Source organism: Dermacentor variabilis, chromosome 4 (genome assembly GCF_050947875.1).
Source record: "Dermacentor variabilis isolate Ectoservices chromosome 4, ASM5094787v1, whole genome shotgun sequence".
Lineage (NCBI taxonomy): Eukaryota > Metazoa > Arthropoda > Arachnida > Ixodida > Ixodidae > Dermacentor > Dermacentor variabilis.
The window spans coordinates 186,225,817-186,238,388 of record NC_134571.1 but is presented as its reverse complement, the minus strand read 5'-3'; the positions used below and the strand labels follow the sequence as shown (position 1 = coordinate 186,238,388).

The following is a 12,572-nucleotide window of genomic DNA, read 5'->3' as shown; positions in this document are numbered from 1 at the left end:
TAACGTTAAGAGATAAGAAGAGAGCAGATTGGGTGAGGGAACAAACGCGGGTTAATGACATCTTAGTTGAAATCAAGAAAAAGAAATGGGGCATGGGCAGGACATGTAATGAGGAGGGAAGATAACCGATGGTCATTAAGGGTTACGGGCTGGATTCCAAGGGAAGGGAAGCGTAGCAGGGGGCGGCAGAAAGTTAGGGTGGGCAGATGAGATTAGGAAGTTTGCAGGGACAACATTGCCACAATTAGCACATGACTGGGGTAGTTGGAGAAGTATGGGAGAGGCCTTTGCCCTGCAGTGGGCGTAACCAGGCTGATGATGATGATGATGATGATGTATAATAGCAACCACAAAGCAATTATAGCAGTAATTTCAAAGTAATAAATAAAATAAAGGTTTTGCAAGCTGCACTGAAATGTGCGTTTGTGTCATATGTATATCATTTTTAAGAGCAATGTGCATAATGGGTGCACATCATGGAATCACTGTTTGACAAGTTGCCCTACATTAGGCACAACGTATCTACAGCTTCGCTCACCAACCACCTTCACAGGAGTGGATCAACAGTGATTTTTGGGAGCCCGATTTTTCAGAGCTGCAGAACTATTCCGACCGACCTGCAGCGATGCCACCTACTTTACATAAAAATAATGCATAATAGTCACCAAAATGGCCGCCGCACCCAGCATCGAACCTGCAGCTTTTAGCTCAGCAGCACAATACCACAGCCACCAAGCTACTGCGAAAAATTTTCAACAAGATTAGTTGAACATGCAGTTTGAGCATTTTTCCTTTATACTCCACAAGGCGATGCCAGGAAAGTTTAAGTTCTACAGCCTTTTTAGTGATAAAACAAGCAAGCACAAAGAAAAATGGCGCAACAAGAAAGTTACAAATGTGGCTGCACAGGCACTGCTGGTCACCACAACTCAACAGATACCTCACTTTTTTTAGGCATCCCCTCCGAATCATTTCTTTGCTACTTTCGGTCTCAATACCAGCTGCCCACCTTTTTTAACACACGCAAGAGTCCTGCTCAGTTTATACATCGACACATTTCCAAGTCGGTAGCTTCAATATGCCTTGCTTGCACCCCAAATGGCACTATGAAAAGAAAGGGGGGGAGGGCACAGGCTGAAGTGACACGTTAAAAGGTGAGCTTCCAGTACCCTTTCATGAGAGCACTGCTCTTGTTGGTATATTGCAGCTTACGTCACTGGCCAAGCGAAAGGCAAGTGAGCATGTCACTCCTTTTCTGTTTTAAATTTTGAAAACTAAAAATGTTGCACTGCATGCACCAATGCTCACTTCTTGCATTAGAGCAAGGACAGTACAAGGAACATTTTGAAACAAACTGATGTACACCCAAAATAATCTCACAGACCCATTTAAATTGCTCTTAAATGTACATGCAGAACACTGGTATTGGAACATATATTTGATAGTAAGATATATATTGATAGTTGTATGCACATGTGTGCATTGTTTTGCAATTTAACGGCTGTTTTCCCAACATTTTCTCTCTGTGTTACTTTGCCTTACCACTCACTGTATTCACTCAAGCACTTGTCCAAGTCTGTCCTTTCATCCCTGTCCTTTTCCTCTGCACTTCAACTCTACTTGTGCTGTATTCACTTCTTGTAGCAGACAAACCCGTCCAACAAGCCAAAGAGTTCAGAGGTCGTTCCTGCCTTTATAAAGCTTGCACTGTAGGTGTAATGATTAACAATGCACCAACAATTGCTGGACTGATAAAACACAGTGCTCTCCAGACATTCCAGAGCATCTGAATAACCTGATCAAACACCTCTCGTAACAGCAAAGCTGATGGCAGCAGTTAGGTACTTCACCAGCCACGTAACCGTGCCCTGACCGCTCACTGGTGATGCGGCACCTCTTCCCCTGCTGGCAACTCACCTGTCGTCGAGCACAAGCAGCAGCTCGCCCCCTTTGAAGGTGATCTCGTTGTCCTCGGCTGCTTCAAAGTCGTACAGCGCACGCACCTTGCGCGGTTCACGTGGAGCCCCATCCACCAAGGGTGAAGAGCTGCCCTCGGGTGCCAGCGCAGCCGATGCAGGCGATGGGGCACGTGGGTACAGCCCCACTCCTCCCACTCCACCACTGCTACTCTTTGGTGGAGAGTCCCTCAGCGACAGCTCAATCGCTGCACAGAGGCAACACATTGACCGCAACTTGAGCTTCACGCAGTGCTCACAAGAAAGAAGGCCAAACAGTGAAACGCAAACACAACACATGCATTGCTGCTGAAAATGGGATTGATTGATTGATTGATTGATTGATTGATTGATTGATTGATTGATTGATTGATTGATTGATCGATCGATTGATTGATCATACTGCAAGTATAGCCTCAATGAAATCTAACCGCACACTTGTGCCACTAGTCAACCATTGTAAAGTCACCAGTCTCCCCCTTTCACTGTTTCATATTATTTTTCAAAGTACTTCACCCTATGGCGACCTTCTACTATGGCCACAGTACATTTCAAACCGTGTCGATACCTGTAGTAGGATATGAATTGATTCATGTTGCAAAACTTTTTTCTCAGTCTTTTGTCCCCTGCACTTCATAGGAATGGAACCACCTTCCCTCAAGTGTCGTAGTCATCCCTAGAAGCAAACTTTATTGTGAAACATTAGCTAACACTGTATAATCAGGAGTATCTTTATGTTATATTATCACAATGCATTGTACTTGTTCTGATGCTTTGTAACCACAACCCTCTTTAATGCTATATGGCCCTGGGGTATTACAGATAAATAAGAAATAAACAAAGATCTTTCCTGTAACACTTCCACCACAAAGTTTCATCCTCAACCTGCTCTCTCAAAACAATTTCAAAACACACATACTACCTCGGCAACACTGAGCTAAGCAAAAAGCACATGCACCAACTTGCTTGGTTTCTGATCACAAGGCAACATAATGGATTCACATTTATATGAATCAAAGCAGCTCCCTACGGCCCCCTCTCCACTTTTCTTTTCACGTCATTTATTTGAGGAGAGTACTTAAGGCAGATAACACAACCGCAAGAAAACTCATTTCCAATGCAAAAAGAAAGTAATACGAATTATGGTCAAACAGTAAAAGAGTCAACTGTCACCATGCTTGTTTAGAGTCACTCAGATGCCCTGTCACTTGACACAAGCCCTCATATTGGATAATGTGCTTGCAGTACATGAGTAATTTCTCTCATGTTTCACCAAGCGTATTAAAAGCACTTCACTTTAATGCCAGCTACACCCCCAACAAGTCACACTTGCTTAAAGTCATGTAAAAAAAATTTTTTTGGCCCAATAATAGGGTGCAGCTCCCTGCTTAAGAAGGTGCTTACATTCAAGAAAGCGCAGCATATCATCAGCCAGTACATCTTAAGCAACATGTAACATCTATAACACACTCGGCCCCTTGCAGGGCTCATGTTCATATTAGCAAAAAAATCACAACTAAGCAAGAAGGAAGCTCCTGCTGATGAGTACATCGTAACTGGTGAAACCCAAGGATATCCAGTGGACATGAGAAGTGCGGGGGGGTAGCAAATAAGTTCACCTCTGTTCTTTGTGAATACTGTATACACAGAGCACAAAAAAAAAAACTGACAAGTCAATATATGAGAGTGTAAGGAGTAGTCAAATTGATCCTTGCATCTCCCAAGAAAGTGGACGAGACAATAGCTAGCTCCATTGGTAGAGCATGTGTAAAGCTTTACATTCCACATTAAACATTACATGTGTAATGTGGAAGATGTGGGCTTCGGTTATATCTTTGGATTTTTGTGGGAGTTAGAAAGAGCTGAGCTTAGAATTCTAGCTATTCGCACAATGGCATAAACTTAGACATTGTTTCACTCAACGTGTTTAATAAACTGGACACTTGGACTCAACCCAGTCATTTTACATCAACAGACGCTTGGTGGGCATTCTAATGGAGACATGCTATAGTCTGATTTTTACCGATCCGTGGCACTAGGCAACATTTCTGAAAGCAGGCTTCGTTCGCATTTTTGATAAGAATACCATTGAAATGTGTTCGGCTTCCTCTAACTGAAGCCAAGAACTCAACCATTGGCCACTTAAAGGAACCCCAGGCAACCTTGTGACATGTTTTCACACATTTCAATTAACGCACATTGTGTACAGGGCATCGTGACGATCATCTTCGGTGAACGTGACAGCTGTGCAACATGGGGACACCACAATTTCAAAAAGCAATCTCGTGCTCCTCTCCTGGCATTTTCAGAGACTCTCTGGGAATCGCGATGTCAACAGGGTGCTCCAGGTGACGCCAACAAGGCAAATGCTGTCGACTAGTCGACCAACGAGAACCTACAACTTCAGGATCATCAACTGCCTCCGTGTAGTTGGTGCGAGTCGCACGTGTGCACTGCCCAGTTGTGTTGCTTGCTTGTGCGCACATGTGTTGTGTATTTTGGTTGGCGATTCGCAGTGCCACATATCTCATGTTTCAAGAACACATTTTGAAAAGAAAAATAAAATTCATAACGCAGGTCCTTTTCCATACCGATGCAATGTTTCAGCTTTTGTTGTTCACGGAGGCGCCGGTGATGTAGACCCCGCGAATGGAAATGGCTTGTCTTTCCAAACACGGCAGTACAGTGCCATTTAATGGAGTTTAGAGGAGTACACGGAAAGAAGAGACTGCTCGAGGGGAGATATGCGAAGGAGAGGGAGAAAGAACCGGCAGCCACATTCTTGATCGTCAAACGCCTGTAACTCCGCTTTTCCGGTATCGTTTTCAAAAGTTCTTGCGGCTGCATGTTCATTGTAGACTTGTACACAACTGGCTCTATATTACAAATTCATGATGTCGGGGTTGTTTACGGGCCCTTTAACAATGATGCAGACCTGCCCACCTTTGAACTGGAAAAACACGACAGTAGAAGTAAGACAAAAATTTGTTGGAAAGTGGAAAAATTTGTTTAATGAGTTTACTGTTTATTACAGAGTCAGACTTTGTTCTGAAGGGATGCTGTGAACAGGCACTCCACTCTATATACGTCACAGCAACAATGATCTGAGCCACAGATAAGCAGAAACTGTATTTTTGCGTATAGTATAACCCACACACAAAAACTTCGAAGTTAACAGTAAAGTTGGGTTGCGGGTTATATGCGAATTTCACCTTGAAGTGTGGCTTCACGGCAGCATGGCGTCATGGTGCACGCTGCCGTGAAGACGCACCTTAAGGCAAGGTGCTCTGCCATTCAAAGTTTCGTTGTCTCCTTGGGAACCTCTCCCCAACCCTGCATGTTGAGGCTTCCTTCACCCATTCTCATCCCCATTACTGGTCGCCATTTTGTGGTTAGTAGTTAGCAAATACCGCACGCAGCACCGGCAAACCCGTATGTCCCCAATTCCCACGTCAGCGCAAAGTGCTTCACGATATGGTGGAGAGCCAAATCACAATTGGAATTTTCGGCTGGGTCGCATAAGCTCCATAGTTGTTGCCCATGCGAAAGTTGCTCTGTCCACACTGTCGTTCTCTGTCATATGTATGCAAGCAGAGAGGTGACCCAATTTGTGTCAAGTGACTGAATCGTCTGCGAACATATCCATCGTGTGAAACCAGCTTTATCAGTATCGCCAAAGAGAGGGCGGGGAGTACCGAGCTACTGGCCAAAGATACGGCATGGACAAGTGGTGCATCCGTGAATGGAGACAGTGTTTGCAAATATTTGAGCATTGTTGTACGCAGTTATTTCTGCAGGTTATACACATGGATTTCTTTTTCTTTCCAGGTTGTAATTGGGGAGTGCGTGTTATATGTGGTGCCGAGTTATATGCAGAAAAATGCGAAACATCTGTGAAGTTTATGAATGCAATATTTATATAGCAGCTGTCAGAGATTTGGTTGCCATTATACATTGGTTCTATCAATTGACATCGCTGCTGCATGGGTACGTCCATGTAATCAATGGGTTAAAAAAAATGGGACCATAAATATTACTCAGTGTCTGTATTTGTCTTTCTTTTGAAGCACTTCCTGTCCTCTGCTATACGCAAATAAAATATCTTAAAATATTTGCGCCAATAAGACAATTGTAAACGAGCGCTAAAAATCTGTAATTTTAAAATAAAGCCATAAAAGTTGTAGCATGATGGCAGATGCTCTTAATGCTGCTTGTTGCAGACTTCAGGTGCACAGTATAAAAGCTTTTTCGCAGTAAATGCAGTTTGTTCTTTAGCACAATGAAACCGAATGTGCTTCGGGCTTGCCCACCAAAGGTGAAAGCCCGCATCTTTGAAATAGGCGCATAACGTTTCCATGGGAAGGGGAACTCCCACTTCCATCATACTATTCTTTTTTTTTTTTTTTTTGATGGGGACGACTATAAGTTATCTCCACACACTATAACAAGTTCATATCTTCATACAACTGTCACTGGTCATGACGCAAGCTGCCTCATAAAAGAGTGGGTAGAGTCCCAGCATCGAATCTGTATATTGGACATTATGCTATGTCCAAACAACCTATTCTACTGAAATTATACATAACACCTTTCATCTATGAAGTCAAAAAAAGCATTTTTAAAAGTATGGCAATACTCTGTGACCCTAGATCCCTTCTGAGATTTAAGAAGCTATGGCAGATACCTTGCTTTGTGTGCCTGCATTATAGAAAGCTGTGCACATAGACATGTAATTCTACGAGTAAGCAGAAAACGCTGAACTGCCCCCACTCATGTGAGACAAGTGCTTACATTATAAGTGACCTGATCTGTGTCTTTACCACGGAACTGATGTGTCTGTTTCACAGTGTACTGTGCCACCCTGGCAATCACAACTAAATAATGCAGCAATCAAGTGGAACATGTTTCTGCTGTGAAGAACAGCCAAGATTACTGCGCAGTAGTGGCATGAGGTGAAATTAACTGCAACACCATGCTTTAAATGTGTCCCAGGCAGTTGCAGCTATAAGATTACACTGCCACGTTTATGTCTCCCTTGCACTAGTGTTTAAGAGAAGTTTCATCGCTATGCCTTGTTTTGTGGCTGCAATTCATAGGCTTGTCCACCCGCTTGTTTAACGAGTGACTCAGGGTGCCACAGTGAAGTGATATCAGACAAGTGCTTCTTATCAGCAATGCAAGGGGCATCTGTGGGGAGGTGTGTGCTGTTAAAAGATATCACTCCTGGTTTTACTAGGGTATCATCTTTCACTAGATAGACAGCTGTCAGCCACTGTTGTCATGGTAATCAGGGAGTCCTACAGTCGGGCAGCTTCTATTGAACAGAGCGAATTACATACACTTGCTCTTCAATGTAGTAGCTGGCTACACAAAATTTTCTTTAAAAACTGAGAAATCCCATAGAAATGTGCAATATCATGGACTGCCAGTGAAATGTTTCATTGTATCCCACACTGTCAAGCACTCTTGCTTTCATACTTTGGCAAGAAGCAAAGCTAGCCAGTGGGAACTGGCCAGTCACATCAGTCCTCAAAAATCAAACAACTTTTTCTACACCTGAAGGCCACAGCATGAAACTGAGTAGAAAATTGCATGGTAGCCTCAGGGTTGGCTGTGGCACATCTGCAGGCACCGCTGACTAACTCTGATCCATAAATCAAGTTGCAGAGGAGGGCCCCTATAGATATTCTTGAAGATGTCCATGCATGCCTCCTCCATGCCTTGGCTATGCAATATCTCCCCAACTGGTGGTATTTCTGTTGAACCAAACACCTTTCCCTAATCTACAAACGTCATATACTAGTTGGTGTGCAAACTTCTACTTGAGCTGCATTCATGAGTAGATGATAGGTCCAACTGAGATTAAGAGGAAGGTGTGAAAAGTTGGGTAAGTCATGTGACATTGATGGTCTATCAAGTGCACCACACCTGCCCAAGCTAATACGGGAGGGCGTACGTAATCCGGCTATATTACAACACAAACAAAGGCGAACGGGACCAGGCCGATGCCATCATAAGGAAAGCATTCAAAACAGCGCTTCACCTGCCGGCCAACACCTCGACAGAGAAGCTGCTGGCCCTCGGACTCCACAACACGTTCGAGGAGCTCAAAGAAGCACAATTAGGGTCACAGCTACTCAGACTCCAGCAGACTACCACGGGCAGAAAGCTCCTAAAAAAACTGGGGCACAAAGAAATTGAAAGGGAAGAACAATGAACGGCAAACCTACCCAATGAGTATCACAGTACCATCAAGGTAGGGTCCCTGCCAAGAAACATGGACCCGAATTTACACACAGCCAGGAGGAAGGCTAGGGCAAAATATGTAGAAAAATACCTAGCAACCAAGGCGAACACGGTATATGCGGATGCCGCGGTATATCCTCGAGAACGAAGGGAAACAGAACAAAGGGTCGTCGCGGCAGTAATAGACTCGGACTATAGTGAAATCGCTTGCGCGTCGGCACGGGATTGTACGGTAACCGAGGGATAGGAAATGGCTGTTGCTCTAGCAGCTGTGGAGGGCTACTGCACAAATAGATCCCTTATAATTCTAACAGACTCCAAGGAAGCATGCCGAAACTACATTAACGGCAGAATCAGTCAAAGAGCGCTCCAAATTTTCCTCCGCGCTGGCCAACAGAGTAAACGCATTAGACACACAATCTCAGTGTACCGGGGCACACTGAGATTGAGGGCAACCAAAGGGTTCATAGGATCGCTCGCGAGCATACAAACCAAGCGGACCTAAACAGAAATCCTGAGGACTTCATGACAGTGATCCCAACGTACTCTGGCATACTAAATTACTATAGAGGGACGAGGATCAGATACCCCCACCTCACAATACACTCACTCAACAACAGGCAGTTTACTGGCGAAAGCTGCAGACAGGAACTTTCCCAAATTTACATATATTATGAAAAATGTTCCCAAGTCAATACAGGGACACATGCCCGTGGTGTGGTGCAATATCCACACTTTATCACATCACATGGGAGTGCAATATGAATAAGGCATTCCACAAAATAGAAAATCCGAGTGCGGAGCAGTGGGAGACCATGCTCTCCAGCGGTGACCCTAGCCTCCAACGGAGGCTGGTGGATCATGCCTGACAAGCAGTCACGCTCAGTGGTACCCTGGAATAGGGGGCGCCAACCATGCAGGCCGGAGATCGTCATCAACCAATAGGAGATGAAGACATCCGGCCCAACCGCTGAATTACTCTTTCTAGAGCAATAAAGTTTACTTCCTCCTCCTCCAAGCTAATAGGATCTAGCGAGTAATGTGACATCTAGAACAATAGTTGGTGCCCCACGAGAGCAACAGAATGGGTGCAAAGGGAAGGGAAACACAGTCAAGGGTGACAGAATATCACGTGGAGTGATGAAGCAGGAAATTTACAAATTAAGAGTAAAGAACAGGGGCAACTCAATGCCTCTGAAAAAGTCATCTTCCTGAGCTAGACTCAAATAGACTGATTATGGTACAATGACATTCTTTATGACCTGATAGAGTTAAAGCATAAAAAAGCAGCAAGTTTAACAAAACAATGCCAAGTGGGCAAAGTGTAACTCAAGAGAAGCCAAGCTTGAGAAGGACACATATGAGCAAACTTCTTTGCCTTGCACTTGAGCCTGACAGTACCTATGTACACTTATCTATCACACAATTCTTGCAGCAAATAACAGTTTTTTTTTCTCCTCCTCTTTCAGCACACTACCTTTCTGCACATTTTGGCACCTTTTCAAGAAGAATTCCATACAGATACTCCCAAAGATCATCAGGTGGCCACGCAGTTTTGCAATCACTTGACAGAGTGAAAGTCTCCACGATCTATCTTGCTTCAATGCAGCCTCAATGTTACATGCACGCGCGCTACTTAATATGCGAAGTAAAGCAAGAGCCTCCTTCCATGTTCTTCTCCCAAGAGTTCACTGACCTCGGGCCAAGTCCTGCTCTTCTTGCTGCTGCTGCTTGGTGGAAGTACGAGACACCAACTGCTCCGATGGCTGCGAGTCCGACTGCAGCAATGGCAAGAAAGGCAGGGCACGAAGAAGGTAAGCAGTCAGAACCTCTGCAGTCGGGTCATCACGAGTTTCTTGCAAAGCACCCTGCCTAATAGGACATTTCAGTGGAAACACATGCCTGGCTCCAGTGAACATCTGGACCACATGAAAGGGCTAGCGAGTGTGCGAAAGTCACAAGTGCCACGAGAAAAAAAAACTTTGGTTGGAGTGTAGACACACCGTGTGAGATTGAGCAGAACAATGCATAAGCACCTGTTCAACCAAGGCATCCATCCAAGTTATGGTGTGTGTGTGCGTGTGCGTCACAGAAACACTTTAGCGACGCAAATGAGCGCATAATGGCAGCTGCTACGATCAAATGAGATACAGTGAGATTTACGACTGGCCCTCATCACCATAGAAGGGAAGATGTTTGGGCGTGTTGGTGGGATACAAACAAACTGCGATACATAGCGCAAGAATGACACAGGGACAAGCAGGAACACGGGACGTGGTAGAAAGTTAGCGCTCGTCCCATGTTCCTGCTTGTCCGTGTGTCATTCTTGCGCTATGTATCCCATTTTGCATGTACCCCGTCACCACTATAATGGAATATGGCAGCACACTTCGAAACGGTGTTACACAGAATGAACAAACATGAGTGTTGCACTGCAACAGTTTCTGCGATTGTTCCGTTACAACAAATAAACAAGACTTGAAACTGGAACTTGACTGTTCTTGTGTCCTGTGTTTTTCATATGCACATGAATGAGCCACATTCGAGTACTCGTGGCCTTGAAAAGAGAAAGCAGTTTATGGCTAGTGTGCACAGAAACAGCGCTGCGCATGCGTCAATGCCTCACTTATTTTTCTTTCTTTTGCACAGTGCATTGGTGCTTAAACTGCTATAATTGCGTGATGCTCACGCTCAGCTGCACGAGAAGCATGTTCAGTCATTACTAATAGAGCTGGTGGCCCCTTCGGTGAGATTGTACGTGGATATGCAAATTATTATGTTCCTTATTGACTGCGAGGGAGAAATAATAAAACGCCTGTAACCGACAGCACACGCAATATAACATGTAATACTTCTATCTTGTGGCCACGACACCGGCCCACTAATTGGTTATGTTTCCGACTGTGTCCAGTGTCAAATGCTGCTCATACTAGCTCCGTGTGAGTCTTACGTAAACACATGAGCTAGAGCTTCCCTGCAACTCCCTGCAGCGTGCAAAACATAGAAAATTAATGTACTCATATCTATTGTGGTACGCTAAGACCACATGACGATCGAGATAACAAAGCAGGGTAAAAATGGAGAACAATGCATGGCAGTAGCGTGCAGTGCAATTACAATGCTCAAATTTAAAAATACGAAGTATAGCATACTAAATGGCTTTTTAGTAATCGCGATCCATGAAATGCACAACCACCACGCACTCAACACGGGCGCAGGTACACAAGTCAACCGGCGAAAGCCACAGCACCCTTCCAGAACATTTCCAGCATCGTGCAGCAGAGGGCAGCACAGGAAAACGAAAAAAGGCAAATTGGTAGAGGTGCTGTGTCTTCAAGATCATCTTCGTGCTGAAACTACAGGCTCGGATTCTGCCACCAGCCACGCCAGACTCTATTCAGCAACTATTGCAGACACCTTCAGTGACCTGCTCTGGTGCTCTTCACCACAGAGATCCTGCAATGTTCAGCAGTATGGATGGGCATGATGTCAATGACTGGCAGCTTGCACAATCAATGGGACGATACCTCCAAGTTAAGCGTCATCTACCTTGCAGGCTTGGCTCACATGTGGTATAAAAATCACGAAGCCATCACAAAGTTGCACAGCAGATTTCTCTACTGCCCTTCAGTGAGCAGCCTTAACATCTTCCACTGCCACAACCGCCTCCTACACAGCTCACCCCGACGCCGTGGCGAGTTATTGAAGAGCAAGTTGCTCATGTCCCGACAATGCCACTTTAGCAGTACTCTGCCATCACTCCACTCACTTATGCAAGCTCCTCGCCAACCACTCGTTGCAATACATCCACGGCCGCTGCCACCCATTCCTCATCCCATTAATCAACATGCCTTTGTAAATCGTTGGCACACGCAAGACAACAGGCCCCTATGTTTTAACTGCAGTATACCCACACATTTGTTTTGACCTGCAGCATAACTGGACACGTTGCACGACTCTGCCACCACTGCATGCTGTTATCTAATGGCTTTGGGCAGACACCTTGCTAAGCCAACGTACATCTTCTCCATGACACTTATTCTAGTCAGCAGTTCAGCAGGCCATTAGACAAGCACCCGTTACTTGCTAATCAACCAGCTTCCCCGGGTCACTGCTGATTGTCTCCCATGCATCAGCGCCCTTCACCCACGCAAGAGGAAAACTAAACACCACAGTTCACGAGGCAGGAACTGTGTTGCCGTTATCTGTGCAGATCCTCCATTGCCACCTTTGAACATTGTTGACCTTACTATTGATGGTGTCCCTACCATTGTGCTAAGTGATAATGGAGCAGGGGTGGCTGTATTAATGCACACCTCTTTTGCACTCTACAAAAAGCTAAAACGCCACTTTCTGGCTTTTCTCTATGTT

At 44.9% G+C, this 12,572-nt stretch overlaps 1 protein-coding gene across 2 annotated transcripts in view; it reads right to left on the bottom strand.

The window, feature by feature from the left end:
• Window positions 1-12,572, bottom strand: part of Stam (signal transducing adaptor molecule) — an 86,280-nt gene that overhangs the window by 36,937 nt on the left and 36,771 nt on the right. For both annotated transcript variants that reach the window (XM_075690725.1, XM_075690726.1), the window contains 2 exons: window positions 9,898-9,979; window positions 1,918-2,164 (listed from right to left, as the gene is read on the bottom strand). In XM_075690725.1, coding sequence (XP_075546840.1) covers window positions 1,918-2,164; window positions 9,898-9,979 — 329 coding nt within the window. The remainder of the gene's footprint in view (window positions 1-1,917; window positions 2,165-9,897; window positions 9,980-12,572) is intronic.